Below are 23,910 nucleotides of genomic sequence, written 5' to 3'. Positions count from 1 at the left end.
AGCAGAGAGACACACACACCAAAAATGTATTTTTTTCTCCTGAGTTCATTTAGATAGCACCAGACAGAACAGATTCAGCAACTACACAGTTGGCTGGATCAAAGTTTGGCTTTCTTTTAAAAAGCATTTTCCCTTGACCACAACACTGATTGCCTGAACCTGGAAGAGCCTCAGTCCCCACAAGAGCCAAGCAGGTACCGGAAGGCACCGGTTTCCTGATCAACCAGCCCTGTTCCCTCACCCCAGATTAGGGAAGAGAAACAACATCCTCCTCCCAAGGACAGATGTGCTGGAACAAGCACCGCTGGAGGGACAGGCCCGGATGTGAAGCTCTTGGACCTTCTCCAAGCACTCCGTAACCGCCTGACTGGCAGAAAAAATTAACACACTCATGTGTCTGGCTGAAATCATTTCCTCTCCAGTTTGGGGGAATAATGTCAAAGTTTCTCTCTAAAATATTACACAAACCAAGCAGCTGGCCAAGAGAAGCTGCTTAAGGCAAGGAAACACCTTCCTGGCAAAACAGTTCTAACTTGAGCATTAGCAAAGAGAGCACAGGCAACAATTTCAAAATACTTGAGAGTGGATGGCAGAAAATGTCATGGTATCAACTCCACTCATTATGCAGAAAAATCTGAAGGCACACAGTGTGTCAAGCTGCTCCAAGGAGGACTCACTAGCACTCAGCAGCTTTCAGTTTTTAACTTGCTGCATTCATTTTCATTACACCATGCTTCAAACGATGCAGAACTGAATGATAATTTAGGCCTACCAAGATAAAGACGTCTATTTAAAGGCACTGGCTAAGTCCAGATAGATAAAACCAGAATTGCTGTCTGGCTGCCAGGTTTGGCACTCGGACTTAACGCAGTCACCTCTGAACAGTTCAGAGCAGCAAACTCTCCAAAAGCCTTCTGTACCCTCCCAGCCTTCTAAAACTCAGACCAGTCTCCTGGGCAGATGAATTTTACAATATATTAAAGTTTCATGATATCTATCCTCTGCCCAGAGAAAAATCAATGCAGTAAGGGATGGAATACTAAAAAAGGGGTACAACTACATAAATGGGAAGAGCTGACTATGAGAAACACCAGATACAAAATACTGTCTTGATATACTCAGAGTCTGCAAGTAGTCTTAGTCATGTTTATAGTTTTATGTATAAACTTTCTATTCTCTTCTATTTTATCACAACTGAGCACTTAAACCCTCATACAGGAGTTTGTCTCCCAAGCATTTCAACAATACACAATAGTTTAGTATCAGGAGCTTCTAGAACTGAAGGAAACCCCACCCATTTCACAAGAAGTGCTACCCAAGAAAAAGGACTGTAAAAATGCAAACCATGTGGATTGAGACAGCACGCCCAACATACAGTTTAAGACTCTTAGCAAATAGGAAACTTGAAGGAGAGGAAAGAAATAAAAAGGGAAAAAAAAGAGAGAAAAAAAAAATAAGACTGTCAGGTTTATTTCTGGTCATTGCATCTAAACCAGCAGTGTATTAGTCTGTACCAGTCTGTGTCTGTGGAAAAAATGCAGTCTTTCACAGCAGCACAGCTCCAGGCATTCCCAGGCTGATTCACCAGAGGCTTCTGGACACGTTTCATTTCTTTATTCAAATAACCCTCACACCGTGGGAGTGTTACGTGTAACACCCTTCTGCTTCACACACCCTTTTACTACTGGGTTTTCTGTGCACTGTGCCTCATCTGCATCCTACACACTCAACACTCAGACAGAGTTTGCAGTCCTGTCTGTGGTTTATTGACTTTGCACCAGAGACAGACTGTGCAGAAGTTCCTGGCAGCTCTCACTTACTTTCAGTCATCGCTTCCTCAATTTCTTTGTTCCTCTATTTTTAATTAGATCTTTTTTATGGGCAGTTTCTTCCACAGAGGATGTTGTCACTCCTCTACACACACTCACACTTGCCTGCACTCCCATTATGTGTAAGACCACGAGGGAGCACTGGCAACAGCAAGAGGCACAGCACGGCCTCACGCTCGACCTCTTCTCCAAGAAGCACATTCCACCCACACCAGCCTGAAAGGCTTTTCTGTTAACCACCATCTCATGCTACCAAATGGAGAAAAGCTGCAAAGTCATGCTTGACATTGTGCTAGCTGAGCCAATACAGGTCAAAAAGAAGGAGTTTTGCTTCTTTGTAGTTAGAAAAGGAGCTCCACAGCATCTGTAGCACAGAGGTCAGAATTCGACATTGGGGAGCATGTGAATGAATTCCAAATGCTTCCTTTTCACATCCATTTCCTTTCAGCACAAGCATGACCACCAAGTTCCAGGTGCAATCAGCAGAGTGGCCCTATGGCTCTATTCAGGCTCTACTTTCACCATCCTCCCCATGTGCACCCCAGCACACATCAATTTCCACACTTCAGTCACCATTCTCCAAGTGCTAAGTTCCTTCCACTTCAACACGTTGAAGAGGCCAACAACTGTCTCTAGTGAAGTGTGTGCTGTTTAAATTTAAATAATTTATTGTCTTGAAAAGAACTCTTAAAACAAAGTGTCAGTCTCCTTTACATAGGGAAAAAAATCCCTAAGGCCAAGTGAAAAAGTGAATCCCATCAACTTCACAAGTCTGTAAAAACAAAGACATCTTACAGTGGCAGGAGACTGAACCACCTGAGGTTTCTGCAACCCTAAATTTGAAACTCATGTAAGACTCTGTTAAATAAGCTAAATGTTTAAATAAGCTAAATATTTCAAAAGGAAAGCAAGCAGGAAAAATAACAGCTTTTACAAATATGTAGTTCAAATGTAATAAATCTTTCAATAATCTATTATCATTGATTAACAAGTAATAAAAACACTCTGAAACTTCATGACAGAGTACGACATGTTGTTTACTCTCAGCAGAGATTATTCTTTCCTTGTTATGCTCTTCCATGAATGATAAAAGTGTGCTGAAGTCATCCTTATTTTTCTGCTTTGCATGTAAATGCTTTCTTCTTTTGCAGAACACACCCGCATGTGAGACACTGACATGCCAGTCCCTGAGAGCACCACTGATGACACTGTTAGTGACACTGAGTGAAAAAGCAAAATGCTACAACGAATCTGATTTTAAAAAAAAAGAAAAGAAAAAAAGAAAACGCCAGGAGGAAGGAGGAAGAAAATAAAAGAATGAGCAACTGAAGAAGAGGGGACTGGAAAGCAATCAGATACGTACCTCCTAATGCAGAATAAGCAGAGACAGCCAGTCACAGAACAGAAAGGTGATAGGTCATAGGCCATAAGGAAAACAAGAAGGCACATTTAAACCACTCATTAAAAAATCATAGCCAAAACCAAACCAAGAGAAACTCACAAATAATATGGAAAAATAAAGACATACAAAAATAACTATTTGAAGAGAAATCCTTTTCTTGCACACAGAAAACTGTGTTGAAACATCACACACAGTTTTCTGAAATGACCTTATGGAGACTCAGTTGTTATTTATCAGTCACAGCATGTGGTAAATACCATGTGGTGTTTCCTTTTTGTCGATGAGTTTTTATTTCTCAGATCTCAGAAATAAAACTCCGAAGTTTGAAACGAGATTGCTAATTTGGGTATGCAAAATAAGAAGTAACAGCCTTCAGACGTAAAGGAGCTACTTATTTTGGTTCATAAATTTTTAAATACAAAGTGAAACCTGTTACCTTCACAAGAAAGCAGGAAGACACAGAGCAGCAAACATGCTAACAATGAACAAACACACAGCAGCAGAACTGCCCTTGTGACTAACCTAATTTCAGCAGCCAACCTTCTCTATCTGGATTAAAAAATGTATGCGTTAGATCATTTCCATCATCCTCTGGAATTTTAAATGGCTCATTCTTAATACTTTCATATAAATTCTAGAAAAATAAAAGAGGAAAAAGACCTCATTAATAAATGTCTTAACAGAAAATGCAACCAGGATATCTTACTGCTTCTCACACTATTAGTACAAAAAGCACAGGAAATATTGTCCATAACATTCTGGACCACCCCTTGTCTATCTTTGTTTACTACTTTGCTCAAGTTTAAAATCAAACTACTTAATCTATAAGCAAGTCTCTCTTCAGTACAAATTTCTTAAGCACTCCTAGCAATGACATTTTAACTTCAGCATTTAGTATTTTGAAGGTTTCAAGATCAGTTTCATTTAGTACACGTTTTGCCAAATGAATCTGGATTTTCATAAAATGGTGTAGCCCATAACACTGTCTTACAGTTATTTTTACTGATTTCTCAAGGAGGGAGCTCCACAAGACGTGGGAAATACAACAGGCAATAAAGAAAAAAATAATTTTTATTATTTTTTTCTGATAGAAATGCTATTTTTTTCATAAGCAGCCAATTCCACAAGGATTTTGCCATAAGCAAACTACTGAGAGATACACAGAGCATTTTCTCTGAAACAGCCTGTTCTCAACAAAAGGTTGGATATAGGCAGAACTAGCTCAAAGTAGCTGTGAATAACAAAAAATGCTTCTTTCAGCTACTCAAATGGTTACAACATGCTAGAAAATGTTCTTTTGCCTTCCCTTGACAAATTTGCCTGAGAACTGTTGTACATGCTTTTAAGTGTGCTATTATAAACACAAAGCCAGGCTTTGTCCTTCCCAGCCCAACTTACCCTCAGCAATTCCTCTGGAAGGTCTCCACCTTCATTAATCCCACGATTCATGGAGATAAACCTCTCCACTGTGGGTTTATCTCTCACGTTGTGGTTGTGCAGGCTGGTATTCAACATAATGATGGCAAATGAAAGCACGTAACACGTATCTGAAATCAGATTTGCAAAATGCTTTATCTTCCCATGTGTTCTGTGTACAAACCTGGAAAATTAGTATAGAGCTCATCCTGACTGATAAAGAAACAGTCAAAAAATCCTGAACACTGTACATAAAAGTATAAAATCCTTAAGCTGTTGATGTAAGCCCAAAGTTACAATTCAAATAAAAAACAAGTATAATAAAAATTGTATGGGAATCAAAAAAATTTAAACTCTTGTGCTTATTGCTATCACCCTAAATTAACATTTTACTTGAAACACTTAAGTGTTGGGGAAAATGTTCTCTGCACAGATTTTGCCTAAATCATAGTGGTGGATGCTATAATAAACCTGGTCCATCAGCTTCCTCCTACTCAAAGTACTTCCAAAGCTCTCTCCAAAGAGAAAGAATGGTCTCTTCAAAAAATATTCTGGATGCATTAAAAAAGACTGAAAATGACATGGACTCAATTCCTTGCCACACAGGAGGTAGCTAGCACGACTGGATAATATCAGAAAATGACAAAGGAAATCTTATCATGCCTCTTGACATAGTTATGATTATAGTAAATTCTCTCAGAATTCAAGTACAAGATTCTGTGTAAGAAAAAGCAAGATGAAAACCTGCCACAGAGAGGGGAAATGTGCCTGCATCTTCAGCAGTTTGTTATCAGTAGCTATTTTCCTCTCTAGCTGTCACAGACCTGCTTTACACCAACCTTTTCCCATCCTATCTGTTCCTTAAATTAAGTGATCAAGAGCAGTCTATTTGTGTATACAGCCAAACAGAACAGCAATGCCAGGGCATTCTGTGCAGTTCTGTGATGTTTTATAAATGAAAATGCATTCTGACCGTAAGCTTGCACCTCCTGGATTAGTCAGTCACATTTTCTCATTTCACACATTATTTTATCCCTAACTTCCAACTGGCCATTATCCCTTTGCATCAGATGCAGAAGAACACATATATATATAAATAAAAATTCTATTTGGATCACATAAGAACTCCTGTGGTCTCCTGTGACTGACCTGTAGACTGGAAGACTCCTGGGTTACAAAGGCAATAGCGCGAAGCAAAAGCTTCCATCATACGGTCAATTTTTTGAGCCTCTCCTGGGAGTCTGAAGCTCCACAGAAACTGCCTACAGAAGGGAAGAATAGTTGTTAGACTCATTCCAGTATTTATATATCAGGTTTTTATTACAAATAATCCGAAACAAACGGAAAAAGAAAAAAAAAAATCAGCATTGTCTATATAGAATGCCCTAGAAATATGTTCTCAATCTCTCAACACACAAGTCAGGAGCTATTATAAAGCAACATGCACAGATGGCTAGCCCAGTAACTCAGCCAGCAACACTGCATGCTATCAGGCAAGATAATATGGCAGTTCATATTCTGAGGCTCTCTCTTTTTTCCAGACTAGTAAACAATTTTCTGTATGCATCCCATTTTTGCCATGAGAATGCTATGGGGGGGGAAAATGAGTTCAATCCTCCCTGGGTTTCCTGGCTACAAAAAGCAATGAACAGTCAGCTGGACTTTATTCACAATATAAAAAGACACATTATACAAAGTATTTCTGGTGTAAGGAGAGAGAAACAAGGAATACAGGAAGACTTAACATATTTACTTAAATTCATACAAAACCTTGTAAAAATGGTAACAACAACAAGAAAATCCCATTGCTTAGAGAGGTGCTGCCTGTCAGCTGTAAGCTCACCCTACAAGAATCAGACCTAGGCCTTAAAAAGAACAACTTATGTCATCATTTCAGTAATTCTGTAATATATGCAGCAGATCTTGCTGCTGTGCTTAGCAGCATAAACTGAAATGCAGAGTTTACTTTTGTAACTTATTATTTCTACACAGAGGTACACTGGAATGCATACAGGACAGAAGTCTTCACAAATTTATTTTGGTGCTCTGTGGCACTGAAACGTTCCAATGAATTTCATAATTTATTCTTTTATCTTTTAGCAAAAGAATTATCTGAATGAAACCAGGATCTAAACCAGCAAAGTTACATGCTCTGCCATGCAAAACAAGTTCTCATTATTCCCTGCACATTGGATGCCAATATAACAACCATTTATTCCTGTCTTCATTGGTTTTCATTTTAGGACATCATATTCAAGTGTCACAGGCCATCTTTAGTTTGTCAGCTCTATGTACTGTCTTTTACTCACCTCGTGCAAGGTTCCAACCCAGATCACGAATTTTGTAAGCTACCAAAATACAAACATTTAATAGGAGCAGCTGCTAAGGAAGAATAAAGTCAAACCTAACATCAAACTGGGTAAAAGAGACAGGAATACGAAGCTTCCCAGACAAGCTTCAGCAGCCACAGAAAAGGCTTCTTTGGCCCAAGCCTCAGGCAGCTCAAGTTATCATCACCACATCACTCAACCATAGCAAAGCTGTTCTGACTCCACATCACAAGGCACTGCACCAGAAACAAAGATCACACGGACACTTCCATTTATCTGGTGTCAGGAGGGAGTCACTTGCGGCAAAAAACCAGGCAGAACTGTCTAAGTCAACCTAATTTGATCAATCTGTTACGGATTTTCACCAAGATGAGAAGAGATCTCACAAGGTCACTGTATGCAAGCATCCCAGATAAATCAAGGGAACTGTTCATGTAGCAAGGGAAGAAAATAAACTAAGATATCACACTTTCTTTCACATGACAAGTGGGAAACTGAGGCAAGCAGAAGGAAATCACTTGTTTCAAAGTTTACCTCCCTGTGATTGAACATCATCAGTGAGAGTATGGATCAGTGGATTTCTCCCCCTCCCTGTCCAGAAGGACAAGTTGAGGTGGAGTAAAAGGAGGAAGAAAATTACTTATTTAAGTAAAGAGTTTATTTCTTTTTCAACCTATCTCTGTGCTAAGATATAAAGCAGGTCTTCAAATGTCCACATGTGGCAGGCACACTGAGGATTAACAGCTGTTTTAGTTGTTTGTATTTGCCTGAAATAACCAGGAGTTTTCACCCTCAAGAGCAGCACACACACAAGTCGTCAGAAGGGTTAAACAGAGCTGTCTCTGCTCACTTGCACAGTAATTTGTAGAGTTGTGCTGAGCTGTAGAGCAGCTTTCTGACAAATAAATCAACACAGTGACTCATATAAACATGCAATTTGATAGAGGAAGTTCAGGTCAAAAAATAGAATTTACTCACCTTAAGGCTTGTACAAGATTGAGATCAGCGAACTCATGGAGTTCAACAAAAGCCTGAAGAACTTTAATATTAAATTCATCTCTATGAAAGACAAAAATGGCAATAGACAATTACAATTCTGGCCTTTAAAGAGTTGTTAGTTATCTCGATTTGCTTCCAAAAATAAATAAGGAAATAAATAAACACTCACACTGATCAAATAAAGCCATCAGAAATAGTCTACACATTTATTTGAAAGGTATTTTCATATTTAACACTAATACTTTGCCCATTTTTGCTGATAGGTTAGCAAAAGCCAGTACATTTGAACTTATTTTAGAACTGCCTATTTAAATGACCTAAAAATAGCCGTGCCTTCTTTGCTTCACATTTATTATTACTGTACCTGCCTTGATATAGGAGGATACCTGAGAAATTTCATCAGTAAAAAGTCTTTTGCAGAAATTGTCACAAATTCTTAAAACAATGGTTAATGTAAGATTAATTTCTTTAGCCATACAACATATAATTAACAAACTATCTTTTTTCCACTCCCAAGAATTGGTACAACAAAGTTAACTAAAATCAGAAGAGGTTTTGAAGGGGCTTCCTCTCACCCATCTCTTACATTGGTAAGCAAATCATGAGCCAAATTATGCTTTATTTGGTACAAGGATGTTTAAATTCAAAACTAACATTTAAACATTAAAGAACACAAAGCTATGTGGATGGACAGAACTTGGCCCACACCACATCCTGTGCCAGAAGAATAAAGGTTTGTAATCCTCAGGGTGTGCTTTAAATACCTCACCAAGACAGAATGTTGCATATCAGCCTCCACCCGAAAATAGAAAGGTGTGCACCCAGCAGGAATTATCTGCTGCTCTGCTGACTAACTGCACAGTCACATTAACCTGCAACACTCAGGAGTAAATACCTTAAAACCAACTGTTCATTCATTAGCATGTTCCTACGTGGTTTGCAGAAAAACACACCAGTTCTCTCAAAAAATCCAAGCAATTCTCATCAAATTTACCAATGCACAATTCCAATGGGCAACTGCTTTTCAATGAAGCGGCATTAGAGTGTAATAAAAAAGAGCACTCCAGAGGGGTATGTTTTTACTTTAAGCAAATTATTTGTTTTGTTTATAGGCATGCAGTACTTGTGCTGGGTACACCTCCAAAGACACAAGACAAACAATAAAATGCCCCAGGAAGCCACTTAAAGAAGTGAAGATTTACCCACACAGAAAGAAACCATAAGTCTTTTTTTAGGATGCAATTCATCCCTTATTTATTATAATTTTTGCTATATTTTTAAGTGTTACTTTATTCCATTTCACCATTCATTTTTTCAGCTTGCTGAGTGCTATAAGACTATAAGAATCAGTAATATAGATTCTGTCTCTTTATGGCAGAACGTTATATAAATATTTCAGTCTGTTGACTAACCTGATCTTGTCTTCAGCTATATTTAGCTAGAATACAGAAGTAATTTACGATGGGCCCCTGAGAGGGGATGGCAAAGCAGAAGAGAATGTCCTCAGACATAATTCTGTTGTATAAAATCTGTTGACATGTCTACATATTCTGCATAGAAACTTCATAACACAGATCTATTTTCAAAATGCTCATATTACAGTAAAAACTTTGACTGAACCTATGAAAGCCAAGAGGAAACTGCTGAGCAAAAACCACGCCGTGGATGCTGGAACCAGACTGAGGAGTGTCTCAAAAAGGACCTGCCACAACCCAGCACCACAGGAGCACATCCTAAATGAGTCACCTTTGAGAGCTCCCTAGGTGACACTTGAACATGTGCCAGCATGTACACACACACACTCCAACCCACTGCACTGCTGCCTCTCTCAGCTGCCTTTTTCAAATTCCTGGGTTACACAGCAATGGAAGTCATTTGCATTCTGACTGTGTTTTGCAACAGTGTGCATAAATATGCACGCTGCATGTTTATTGTAGCAGGGCTGATAAGGACAGGGTGCAGCTGCCCTTGGAGACACCTGCTTAGCAATGGGACCTGTGTGTGCAGGGAAGTGACAACACCAAAACCTGCTGGAACTACTGTCCCAGGAAATACCTGTTTTAATAAGTAATTTCTTTACAGTCCAATTATTACTGACTGTAAATCACTCCTCCTCTGGACACAGTACTAAGAGTTACCAGTAGGGTTGCAACACAACTCTCAGACATTCCAAAAGCTCAAGGTATTGAATTCTGCACTACAGACAAATGTTTTGGTTTACTCAAAATACTAAATTATAGTTAATTAAACATCATTCCATGATGTAGCTATTTAAAAATAAAATCCTATCACAATACTGTAGCAATTTTATATCCCCACTGTAGCTTTTAAGGATCTCAGAGAACTCGAGCAGCTCTCTCCCGCAGCCTGTGAAAGGGAAAGGAACTACCACAAACCTGTGAAAGGGCTCTGTAAGCTCAAGAGCAAAGTTCCAATATTTTTACTTTACCTTTCACCGAGGTAATCTCCAATTACCGTTTTATTTAATCCTTCTCCTTTATAAAGGAACTGTGCAATGTCTTCTGCAGTGTTGTGCAAGAGGTCATTTTCTATGAGAAATTGTATTCCCTAGGAAGAGCAATTCCAGAGGAAAAGAAATGTTATGTTTTCTTCCACAAGCATTTAAGTAAATATCACTCATAACATTTGGTATTAATATACTGACACAGACATACACATAGCACATTAAGAGTTACATTACCTACAGATTTTTATTTCTTTTACTAAAATGGTAAACAAATGTTTTTCAGTTAGATGAGCAATATTTAGTACTTGTTTTAAGATGAAAATGAAATTTTAGCATTTTTAAGGCTAGAAGTACTAGGTGGCAGTTTGAATCCCTCAACCCTCAATATTTGATTTGAAAGATCAAATATTAATTGAATAACGATTGCACATTGCTCTTTGGAGCTAATGTGTGAGCTGGCCTGTTCCCAACATTGCATCAATGTCTGCAGAGCCGTAATCTGCAAAATCATATCATGAAGAGGTACATAGAAACTACTTAATTACCACCATCAAGCACACAAAATTACCACACAAAATCAAGCATCTGGTATAATCTACAAACTGCAACCCAATACATCAAGCCACTACTTGCAGTAGGAAGTCACAGCTGAAGATACTGAAACTGGTTTAAAAGAGTTTATGCTGACATTGGGATTATCAGTGAATTCTGGTTGTGCTGGAACTAAACTATTCACAAAGGACTGGAGCTACACTACTCACAAAGGACTGCTCAGTCAGCTGCTACCACAGGCAGGTGGAGAGTCTTACCCTGTCCCTCAGAGGGTACTTGATCAAGCCCCAGGACTCCTACTCCTCCATAAATTACTGCCCTACAACTGGCACACGCTAGGGAAGCCCAGAGACTTCTCTGGAAAGTGGCAAAGAAAGGAGACTATGAGATTATGGCAAGGATGGAAGGGATGTTGTTCTGACCCTGATGGAGATAACCATCCTCTGTACAGCCCACAGACCCCAGCACAGATGCTGCTGCTCCTGCTGATTTCTTCTAACTCTAACAACATTCTGGTGTAAAGTAGAAATGGAAACTTGAAGTAGCCTTAATGTCTTTGATTCCAAGTATGTACAAAAGAGGTTAATAAATTATTACTAATATCCTCTACTAGACTATTTCAGAATTTCAAGAATACTAGTTTTTCAATTTCTGCAAGTGGAGTATTATTTATTTCATTGCAACTGAAAAAATCCCTTTTTTTTAATATAGCATAGATGGGCCTCTAGTAACATTCAAAAGCATTATTATCCTTCTGTTTAATTAAATCAAGTTTTTAGTAATGAAATCGTTACCTGCTTGACAAAAAAAGGTCAGTTTTCTGATCTAATTTACAAGGGAAAGTAAACTGTGATGTTATAAAGCTTGAAGCTTTTTTTAGAAAGTCTGGAATGTAATTCTCTCAGAACAATTTCATCATCATCTGAAAAATTTCGATGCCAGGCTGGTACTCTGACAACTTAATATTTTGATAAGTCATTCCACAACAGACATGATTTCTTTGCAAATAATATATCCATTATATCTTGAACCAGAAATTGCTGAGCTTTCCTCAAAACTGATCCCTTCAAAGCTTATTTGTACAATATTTGACTAGAAAACATAGTGCTTCTTCCCATCCCAAGTTATACAAAAAGCTTTCATCTCTGAAAATCAAAAGATAATCTCTCCTCTGATACCAGAAATAACAGATTCCCTTGGTTCAACACCTGGACCATATTATTCATGCTTGGTAGAAACAGATTGATCTGAATAGGTTTTTTGAAATTGTACAAGTTACTGATAAAGGACATGACTTGTACTGAAAACAAATTTCTGTGCACAGAAGCAGACACTTTCCCATATTTCAAAAGTCAATTTAATTTTCCTTTTCCTGGAATTTTTAAAAATTATTCCTAAGATGTTAAAGAACCAGAAGTCAAACAGACAGGAAAAGTAATTTGTCTGGGACAACAACTTCAGCGTCTGGAATAAATGGCAAAATAGGCCAAGCAAACCCCCAGCACCTCCTACACCATCTTTTGTCTTGATGCAAATTTTCTTTCTGTAGACTGACAGGAGACAGATGACAGCTGTACTAGTTTAACTTACCCACACAAAACTCATTGCTACAGACATTTTCAATATTCACTACAAATATTGCATGGATTTTTTATTTTTTTTACATCACTGCAATGAAATCTGCTTTGAATTTCATCGCTTTTACAGTAACTCAATTATAAATGTTGCAGTTATTTAAACCCTGCCTTTGTCACAGAGAATTCATTTCCTGGGCCCAACACAGGCAGTACCAACTTGAGCACAGCAAATTTCCAGCACAACTTTGTCTCTGCACAGGGATTCCTGAAGAGTTTTACAAACTTCACCATTACAGCCCTTCCCACCGGAGCTCACCGAACCCAAACTCCCAGGTACAACATCCTGGAAGTACGTAACACACACCTATTTTCAGAGGGGCAAGGGAGAATTGCTCCACACACACACATGAATGTGTAATGTCTTCAAATAGAAGCGATAAACGAAAATTACCCTACTGTGCTCCTGCTAATATGAAAACATGAGACCTCTGTTACCTGGTTTTAAAGGAGGAAACTTAGTGGGTTCAATCCAAGTATTATTACCCCAGTTCTTTGGCATTCCTAAATCCAGAGACCATATTCCCTCCTGTTTCTGAATGAAAAGCATCCTTTTCCCAATGAACCCAGGTAGCTTTCCCCAGCACCAGAGGATGTATACATACTCCAGCTGTCTGTAACTTAATGTAGCAGCTGCAAGCAACACCACCACCCAGCTTTAGAGCAGACAGCTACTGCAGCAGCCACCACTGGTCACAGGCATTATTAAGAAATTACTACTCTGAGTCTGTTCACCACATTTAAATTATGTTACAGTAGTAATGTGGCCAACAGCATCTATTTATAGAAATAATTTCATCCAGCAAGAACGGTAACAAAAAATAGTTAATGCTGGAATGAAAGGATCTGACATCATCCTGTGACCCTGCCACAAACTTCTAGGACTTGAAAGAGCTGGAGGACCACAAGAAACTACCAGGATATTTGGGGGTATTCTGCCCTCAACAGAACAGAAGTTAAGCAGTCACCAAAGTGGAAAATAAAAATAAAAGACATGGCCAGCATTTTAGAAAGGGTTCTTGTACTTGAGAATTTCTGGCAAACTGAAAACAGTCTGAAGAACAGAAACCACACTGTACTTGGAACATTTCAGAAAAGCCACCAAAATGTAACTGAACTCAATACAACTGGAAAGAAAACATGTCAGGAACACAGAAAAACAAATGCTACATGATTTCCAAAAAGACCTTAAAGAATACTCTTCATAAATTCAAAATGGAATCTCAATTACAAACAATAGAGGACAATAAAACAAAGCAAGGAAGATGAAATATGAAAAGCAAAGGCTAAAGGTCAAATATGTCAAAGAAATTCTTTTATATATTGCAGGGGAAGTCTGTAAGATAATGTGCAGGTCCCCAGATTTTCCAGAAAATTAACAACTATTTAAGAAGCAGAGAGGCACTCCAGTAAGAACTGCATTACTTCTTGGCCACGTGCAGAGCAGATTCCTAGGAACTGGTAACCTAACTTGTACAAGTCAGATAAGTACACATCTGTATGTATATATGTATGTACAAAAATACAGATGTTCACACATGCCTTTTTCAGAAACAAGCTTGAGATATCCAAATAGAAAAGTCTGTATGAGAACAAATTTAAAAATATGGCAAAGGTATTTTGAAAGATAAAAATAGGAGAGCGTTAAAGAAAAAGAAGTATGGCCTTATTAACAACCACAAATGAAAAAATATTTTTCATTACATTTGACATATCAACACAGAACACCTCTATCAGGTACAAAGCAAGCCAGGTCAATCAATACCTGGCATATTTGGTTGTTGATAAGTAACCTCCATTATCAAGGGTTTGTTTAAGTGAAAGCAGCACACAGCTGGCACCTGACCTGATGGCTGCTTCCAGTTTAACCCTCTTCTCAGTGTGTTACAGGACATGCAAGAAAGGCATATGAACTTACATTATCAGAAATATTTCTTTTAAAAGCCATAGAAGTATTTGTCATAGATCATACTACAAGCAGAAACTTGATTTCTGACAGGTGAAAAAAAAAATTCTTTACCTTCTTAGGGTCCATGTTGAATTTCTTCCTTCCCATGGCTATTTGCTTATTTCTTTGTGTAGTTTTGCTACATATGGAGACAATGAAGAAACAAGCACTTGCTAGTCACTCTTTTACAAAAAGACTTCTAGGTGAGTTTATAATTTGCTTTGGCTACTTTGTATTTCCTACTACAAAATTAAGACATTCACTTTTTATAATGGAGAAAATTATGATACTATTTTCAACTCCTTTAAGGAACTGCAGCTTCAGAGACCCATATCCTTATCAACTGGACAGTAAAATATTATACTTTATCCAACATATTCTCTGTCCAAACAAATGACACACCTGCATGGGATAGAGTCAGGCTTTCTAACAGACTAAATAAAGGTAATCCATCGTTTGTTTAGCATGGGAAAGGTATTTTTACTTGCTGTTCCTGGAAGACCTGTTCCAAGGTCTTACTGAATCATGTCCATATGCTGGCATTACTTACCTTTCTTCTACACTAGTCAGATTATCAATTTCAGTCATAACCTCAGCAATTTCAAATTTTAATCTCTGTAAAAGAAGGAAGGACAATATATTAACCTACATCAGAACATCTTTTGCAATCATCTATTATATAATAATATGATCAATTAGGTTTTATTTTCTAATATTTGTTATTTACCTGAAGAAAAGTGAACAATCTTAGGGCTTCCTTAGGTATTCAAAGATTTTATCACAACTGAATAACTTAATAAACACATGAACCTGCACTCTCAGTGTGTGCTTGTCCCAGAGCACCAAGACCAAGCTGCCATTATCAATTATATAAGATTTCTTTATCCACAATTCTCACTCACTCCTATCCTGGATGCAAATCTGCTGTTTAATGAGTTTTTGATTACACAAATAAAATGTGGACATCTGCACATATTGCATTACATAAACTCAGAAGCTAATCTTTTTTAAAAGCACACATATGATGCATAAATCCTGTTCACTACTAGAAGTATTTTATTTAAGTCATTTCTATGCTTTAAAACCATTACTGAAATTCATATTTAGGTCTGCAGCTTAGGTCTGTAACTTAATCTACTGAAGGAGTCTTCTAAGGATCTTTACAGTAAATCAATTACCTCAATATCATCAATCAGTTCTTTTTTCCTGCGACGAATATTTAAAAGCTCTTCTCTTTCTTCCATGGAGAGGTCATCAGGCACTGCAATGGAGCAAAATGTATAATTTTTCAGCATCTGCATTTTAGTATTTCATACCTCATCATCACACATAAAACTTAATAAACTGATTAGGAAAAATAAGCTTATATTAAACATCAGGACATTCCTTTTACAACATTTTCAGGGAAAAAAAAACCCAAAACAAATCAAAACAAACAACATAAACGACATCTAAATTTATTATATTTCTAATCTGCTTTATAAAAATCCTAAGTAAGGCAATTGAATGAATGACTATAGACAGAATCTATCTTTCAAAAGAAAAACAGACAATTAAAGGAATCTTGTTATCATATGATGTGGCAAGACTTGGTTCTACAGCTTAATTGCCAAATTCAAGTTGGATATAATTCTATTACATCAGTAACGTACCAAAATTATGATTCAGAAGATATGACTATTTCCAGGGAAAAAAAGCCAAAGAATAGTCAACACTGTACACAAGAAGTGTATCCTGGTGCTGAATTCAGACATCCCCTAATGCCCCTTCATGTGGCTGCTTTGGAGAGAGGGATGCAGGCAGGTACAAGCCAACACACACCCTAACACCAAATACCTCCCAGCAGTAGGACACACAAATACAGCAGCACAATCAGTTATCTAACACAAAATGAGCTTTGGATAACATTGATTAGGTGAGTCTGTAGCATTCAAGTCAATTTTAGGTCTCTCCATGGCCATGCTAAATGAAATATATGACCCTGCTGATAAAAATCAGTTGCTACTGAGGATGCAAATTGTGTCTGTCACTCATCCTACCCTCAACCTGTGTCTCTGTCTGACAAGCAGCAAAGACCAAAAATCCTTAGCATAAAACCATTGGTTTTCTTGAACAATCAGATGTTCCCCAGCAAGAAACTTCCTTGGACAGAAATTACTTCTGCTCATTTGTACTGTACTGGACACCAACTACAAATATTCACCTCCCGTGCAATGATCCTGTAATAACAGTTCTAATGTTACCTACTTTCTTGGAAATAGCTCCTTAATTATAGAACAGCTTTTCCTTCCAGCTCAGTAAAATGGAACAACAAAAGTAATCAATAAGGTATGTAAGAGAAACACACAACAAATGTAGTCATTTGGGATGGTCAAGGCCACTGTTTTATGTCCTATACACACATAACAGACTGTAGCAACAGGATTACAAAGAAAAGTTCAGCCTGAGAGAAGAGTTTTAAACACACATTTGGAACAGAGCTTCCGTTTGAATCCTAATAATGAAATATATTGATTATTTCAACATCCACTGGTAAAGCTCCTTTCCTTTTAGGATCTGAATCATAACAAACTCCAAATGGCGACAGACCTTGTTAGACAAGAAGTAATTATGGCAAATGATTTCATTTAACTACTCCAGATACAAACATGATTAAATTACTTTCAGTTTAGGAAATGACAGTCTTCTGTTGAACAAATACCAGACCTCAATATGTTTACCTGCTTATTCTCCTCATCAGAAAGCCACCCACTCCTAAAAACCTCTTGCATGTGAATAGTGGTAGGGTTCTTTTCGCATCAAACCTTATAAATACACGTTCCTACATCACATATTTGTCTTAAATGTTTACTCCAAGATCCTAAACCACAAAGAATTAATGACTATACACACACTATGTACATAAATACACCACAAATATTCCAACTAGTTAACTGACAAAAAAATTAATACTGCTACCCGATGTTGATTATAAAAAAGGCAAACCATATATTATCACTCTCTTAGCTAGGAAGCATAAAGCATTTCTGCAGTATTGTAGATGAAATCACACTGAAGCTTTACAGTAGCAGTATTAGTAAGAGATGTTAAATTTTCAATTCTTTGCTGCAGCAAGACATTTTGGTAACTCTCGCTTAGCTGGCAACTGGAAATACTAATCAAACCTCAAACAGAAAATCATTTTGAAGCAATAAATATTTAGAATTCATAGATGGTGTTGCTTTTTCTTCAAGCTGAGTTACAAAACCTCTGGATTAGCCACTACCACAAGCCCATCCCTAATCTGCACACCAGTGAGAGGTACTGCAGCTTCTTCTCCCTTATACTACCAGGCAGTGAAGGCTCCTTGGGACAGGTTTGGAATATCTGGAGCAACAGAAATTGCTTTTTTGGAATCAACACAAATTGTAACAGTTTTCTATGCTCAACCAACCCACAAAAACAGAGAAATCAAACACTTCAGTGTTTTCCTACAGCACCCAAATACTGTCTGCTGTATTTTCCTTTCCTCTGATCACAGCCACAGTAGAGACAAGCCTCACAGTATAATTAATGATGCTGTTAGACAGAAAGGAAAAAAGCTAAATGGAGTCAGACTACGTTTTGCATCAGGGAATAACATCAAGTATTTATCTGCCACATACAAGACAAGCTGGAGAAGAAGATTCTGCACTTGGAGAGCACTTATATAAAACTGGGCATTAATGCAACATCTTTAAATAATGGTATTTAAATATCAGAGCCAAAATATTGCAGTATCTTTTGACAAGAATAGAAGAGTCAGGATGTTACTGAGTGGGAGTTACCGTACTGCTCAACTTCTAGAAACTCTGTATAGACAGTATTTTTCTTCCCCTCACACTACCAGCACAGAGAAGAGATGATTGTCTTGCCAGGATCACTCCCAAGTGCACTGTCCTGTACTCACACGAACTGGCCTCAGAGTGATACTGAAGATGTTTGCCGTCTATCACTGCCTCCCTTCTCCAGTGCTGCTCTTTATGCTGTATAAAATGTATCAGTGGGAAACTCAACACACCAAAAAAAACATTTTTGAAGAGATTTCGTGTGGAATCATTACAGCCTGGAAGGTGTCGGCTCCAGGAGGCCCTGGGACTTTATAGCTGCTGTACCTGCTGCTTCAACTCTGTGTCTTAAAGGCTAACAATATTTCTGTATTTCAATTAAGGCTTTTGAAATATTAACATAGGAGGGTAACACAGAATGGTGGATTAAAACACCTTCACAGCCCCAAGCAAACATTGCAGGTACATGGTAAGAGATGATCTGCTCTGGCAAGACCCCTCCCAAGGCCACCCTTCTGCCTCCAGCAAACACTTTTCATTTTCAACCCTGTGTTCAGATAATCCTCCACACAAAATAACTCATGGAGCACGTATTATGTATTTGTTCTGTAAAATAAATTTTCTAGCGGTCCTCTCTGAGTCACTTCTGTTTTTTTGGTTTTTTTTCTTTCACCAATTTAAACACAAAGTAGACAGGATGGGAGGAGTTAGCATGAACATTTAAATACTAAAAAAGAACAAAAGCATTTCAGTACAGTGAACAAGATACAGCTGCAGCATTCTCGCATGCTATCTTCTAATCTTTAAATAAAGACAATGTTCTAATGTAAGTCATTTCTGTGAAATCTTTTAGCTTACAGGGAGAACACTTCCTTTCTCTAGAACTTCAGACCATCAGGTACTACTAAATAGAAAGCCAATATACTACTGATATTTTATTCATGAAGAATACAGTTGTTGAAAATACAAATTATATTCTTGGCCAAACAGAAAGAAACACACAACACCATATATGTTGCAATACTATTCCTACTACCAACAGAAAAAAAAACCCAGAAAAATATTTAATATAGTCCAACTTAGCCCATAGAATTCAATTCCTGTAACTGAACTATATGTACTTAAATGAACATCCTGTAATGCAGCACTTAATGGAAGACACTTTAAATACAGTTCTGTTTACTACACCATGTTAGGGAAAACTGCATCTCACCACAGAAATCAGTGTATTATGCATCAGTCATGATGCCACTAGGTTAAGTATTTCTCCACTATGGACAGCCCAAGTACAATACCCAAAAAAGAGTACTATCCCACAACTCTTAATATGAAGCATTTTTAGCTAGCAAGTACCAAAAAACCCTAAACTTTTAGAGACTGAGAAAGAACTGCAACAGATCAGCTTGCAAGGAAAGTTCCCACAGGTTAGCAAAAACCAGGAGCAAATCCCAGAAACAGAAATCTAGTACTTTCCAAGGCCATAGTCATGATACCATCTTCTCTCTCACTAGTAAAATTTAAATATTTTCCAGCTCTCTAGCAAAAAGAAGCAAAACTCCTGTGTTTAAATTCCCTCATTAACCTTTTAATTGACAGTCACCAAAGTTTAAAGCAATCTCACTTGACTCCTTCAACTGACTTCAGTCTCTCAAGAGGACACTGATATGCACAACCAGCAGAAAGCAAACATCTAACAATATCTAACACAGACAAAACACTAATTCTGTAATTGTACAAAGCAATACAACACCCTGACTCTCATTGCTCAGCTAACTTCTTGGTTTCATAAAGATAAACATTTTCTTTCTTCTGTGTCAGTCACAAATTAGTGGTCTTCAATATTTGCATTCCAAGCAAAAAACAATTAGATGGAATTTAATTTTGCTGCAGTTGAAACATCTTGCAAGTGTAAAGATATTTACACAATGCAAGGCTTTAAACTAAACAAACCTTTCCTTACCCATACACAAAATGAGTGGACATGTTTCTTCTGGCCTTTAAAATAATATACATTCATCTCTGAGAACAAATCTGATTGTCTCAGAACATTTGCCTCAACGGATATTCTCAGGCTATTCTCTCTTCCTTTCCCCTACATGTTCCCTTTTTTAAAACTCGATTACAGGAACATTTTCCAGCTTTCAGACAAGATGTATAAACAATGCTCCAACCACTTCTGGCTATTAAAAATTCCATAGAAGTTTTTGTAGGAGGACATCCTTCTGAATAGATTCACTTCACAGTGCAGAAACAAACTGGATTTACATTAAATTCCACAAGTAAAACCAGCTGGATTTGGCTGCTCCCTTAACTACCTGTGTGAATCTGCTGTTTAGTCACTGCTGAGCATGTTCCAGCATAGGAGAAATGACATTTCCATTAAGGGGGGAAATAATCCTGTACACAATATCCTTTCACATACAAAAAAATCACCAGTTGGTGGTATGAGGAATCTAGGACAGAATCCATGGCTGGCAGAGTTATTTTGAGTTTTCAGTCACAAGGGAGTCTGTGGCCAGAAATCACATTAGTGGCCAAACCCAGAAGAGAACCTCCAACGCACATCCATCATTCTCATTGTTTAGCTGCTGGAAATCACACCATTACAAGATGTTCCTGAAAACATTTTTTTCTTTAGGATAAGGGCATACTTTTCAGGAAAGTTACAGTAAAGATATTATCATTTTGTGCTTCTAATAATAGGAGGGGGGAACCATAAAAATATTAATATTATTACCACAAAAATACATTTTCAGGAATCTAGAGGAAATAGTTTCCCTCTGACCTGCTACACCTTTGGGATTTTTTCCTTTTACTTCTGCTGCAAAGGAGGTTTATTTTATCAGTGGTATAGATTTGTGCAGTTTTTTTTTAAACAGACAAAAGCATAAAAATTGGAAATATGAAATACATTTTTTGTTCTATACAGAAAAGGTCCAGCAGGGTGACAGTACCATCAAGCGTGAAATCATCTCTTGTAAAAAACAAACAGTATTTCTTACAGTCCATAAGAATTACTTCAAATAAGGCAAGACTATGTTTTTGTTCTGGCCAGAAATAGCCCTACATAATTTGTTAATGTGTTCGTCTCTCTAGTCAAGCAGAAAGTAGGCAGCTGCAAAATTGTGCAAAATCAGGGTCCAGATAACACTGATTTGGATGGAAGGACAATTTTACCTGCCTCCCAAAAACCATCTTACTTAGATACCTCAATGCCATGCCCTGCCATGGTACCTGCAGATGTTTCTGTCCATGGAGCACAAAAGGCAGAGGAGTGAGCAGCAAGAGCAGATGTGTTTTACAAACTGAACACGAGCTCCAACAGCTGTGCAGGGAACAGGGGCTGGAAAGGCTTCCCAGAGCTCTCGCATGAGCTGCTAATCCTGCCCGGGAGCGATGAGCTGCCCTTCTTAACGGCACCAAAGCACAAAGAGGTGCTTCCAGCAACTTCCCATCTTCACCTTCCTATAGGGATATACCCACTGAAACAGATATATACAGATATACTGCAGAGGCACCTCCCTTGATTTTTAGCTCCTAATTAGGCCTCTGACACAGATACTGGCCATTAGAAAGCAGGGTGTGTTTAAGTTAATGAGGTTTTTTTTTACTGTCCATGCTCTGTATTTTCATGAGCAGGCAGTACTGAAGAATACAATACTGATTGTACTATAGTGACCTCCTTTAATAGTGTGTCTTATATCAATGGTTTTATGTATTTCCGTTAGGAAACCAAATGTTTTGCAGCAACTAAATGAAAGAACCACATAAAGGAGCATCACTTGGGGAGAAAAAAGAAAAAAAAACACAGGGACAAGGGCTGAGCAAGATTTCACAGGTAATGAGTTGGCTCCTCTATGCTCCTGCACTGCTTTGCCATTCGATGCCTGGACCCTGTTTTTTCTGAGATCTTTCTTTCCCCAGTTTAGCAGGACAAATTGGTTTCACCAAGGGACCAAAGAATTGCCCAAGACAACAAAACAGGCACAGCAGAAACTCCTGGCAGCACAAAGGTACAGGGGACAGCAACCCCCTGTAGGTCAGCCAGCCCTAAATCCAGCTTAGCTCAGCCCCAAAACCCCAACCTTACAGGCTCTATTCTCTAAATACTAAAAGTAGTTCAACCTGATATTAATAATAGATAAGCATGGATTTCCTTTCAGAAGCATTTTTCTTTTGAAGTCACTCTACTCTTGCTTCAAGATCAGAAGATGCTTCTAGGCCAACTTTTCTTTCTAAAATATGTAAATACAAATTACTGAATATGAAAAGAAAGCTGAGTTTAACTTAACATTTTAAGTCTCTTACCCAAATACATTAATACTTGCATTAATAATATAAAGTGTTAAAATATGCATATCCATGCATATTTAAGAAGTGCAGAAAAATTTTATGCCAGCTAATGTGGAAACTAAAAAAGGAGATGTTGGCCACACTGTAGTGGTGTGTGTTTCAGAGAGGGCTATGAACAGATTAGCACAGATACAGGAAATACTATCCAATATAACATGTGCCTTCATCAGCATCAGTTACCAATATACTATTCAGGAATTCTGGTGAATCACCATTCTGATTTCAGTGTTACAGCTACACACTGTCACATTATCACATCTTAACATCACAGTCTCCTTCCAACATGGAAAACAGTACCACTGAGGTAGTGTGGGACAAATGTAATGCTGTGCCAAGCACTGTAAGTAAAAATGCACAGTCTTGTATTGTCCTGCTGGCTTAGGGACAGTGGGACCATCTATACTGCCCTGAAATTCTCTTACTCTGCTTTCAGCTTTTTAACAAAATGATTGCCTCTGATTTGTTTTCTGCACAGTAAATAATAAGGAAGGGTGATCAGAATCAGCTTTGTGTAATAATACTGCCATTATAAATACAGATATTACTCCTTCAAAATGAAGTGGCCTCAAGCATTTTATTTACACTGCATCAAACCAACAAAATACTGTCAAACAAACAAATTTTTTTTCCCCTCCTCATTATGTATGCTGCAAGGCAGAATCTCACAGATAAATAATTTCCGGAAAGCTCAGTAATAATTTTCTCTCTGTGGAGCATTTGTATGTGCAAACCTGGAGAAACAAATGGGGAACTTACGTAGTGCCATAGCTGAAATCAAACACATTTTCTCTGATGTCTGCATTTGAAAACCTTTGCTTACAGTACATTATATTTATAGTATGCATTAACACAAATTTGGTCTTTAGAGAGTGGAACTCTTCAAATTCTGAATTTCTTTAGTACACTTTCATGGCAAGATTCAGGGCGCAAAAAATTTTAGCACCCCCTGAGGAAGAGAATGATCCAGCAATAACACGTGGGGAGATCATGGATAACAGCTGATAGCACATTATGTATCCACTGGCAATGCAGAACAACAACCACTTTTCAAGTGGGAGCCTTGGGAAGGAAATCAGGGCTCCCCCTCAACACTATACAGGAGGTGAAAGGAACAGATCACCATGCCAACTATGCACAGCATAGCTAAGTGTCACATTAGAGATATCATTTCTTT

The 23,910-nt window shown here is 37.9% G+C and overlaps 1 protein-coding gene across 3 annotated transcripts in view; it reads right to left on the bottom strand.

The window, feature by feature from the left end:
- The window catches only part of CYTH3 (cytohesin 3), a 48,674-nt gene that overhangs the window by 8,098 nt on the left and 16,666 nt on the right, over positions 1–23,910 (bottom strand). Inside the window, exons 2-9 of one of the 3 annotated variants that reach the window (XM_041401435.1) lie at positions 15,756–15,838; positions 15,128–15,192; positions 14,650–14,716; positions 10,426–10,544; positions 7,956–8,036; positions 5,797–5,909; positions 4,630–4,778; positions 3,754–3,865 (exon numbers count right to left, since the gene is read on the bottom strand). In XM_041401435.1, the coding sequence (XP_041257369.1) occupies positions 3,754–3,865; positions 4,630–4,778; positions 5,797–5,909; positions 7,956–8,036; positions 10,426–10,544; positions 14,650–14,716; positions 15,128–15,192; positions 15,756–15,838 (789 nt within the window). Of the gene's footprint in view, positions 1–3,752; positions 3,866–4,629; positions 4,779–5,796; positions 5,910–7,955; positions 8,037–10,425; positions 10,545–14,649; positions 14,717–15,127; positions 15,193–15,755; positions 15,873–23,910 lie in introns of those variants that run through there. The other 2 variants (XM_041401433.1, XM_041401434.1) reach the window with 2 other exon arrangements.

Source organism: Onychostruthus taczanowskii, unplaced genomic scaffold, assembly GCF_017590055.1.
Source record: "Onychostruthus taczanowskii isolate IOZ18803 unplaced genomic scaffold, ASM1759005v1 scaffold19, whole genome shotgun sequence".
In the NCBI taxonomy this organism is placed as follows: Eukaryota; Metazoa; Chordata; class Aves; order Passeriformes; family Passeridae; genus Onychostruthus; species Onychostruthus taczanowskii.
This window is presented reverse-complemented; position numbering and strand designations above follow the sequence as displayed.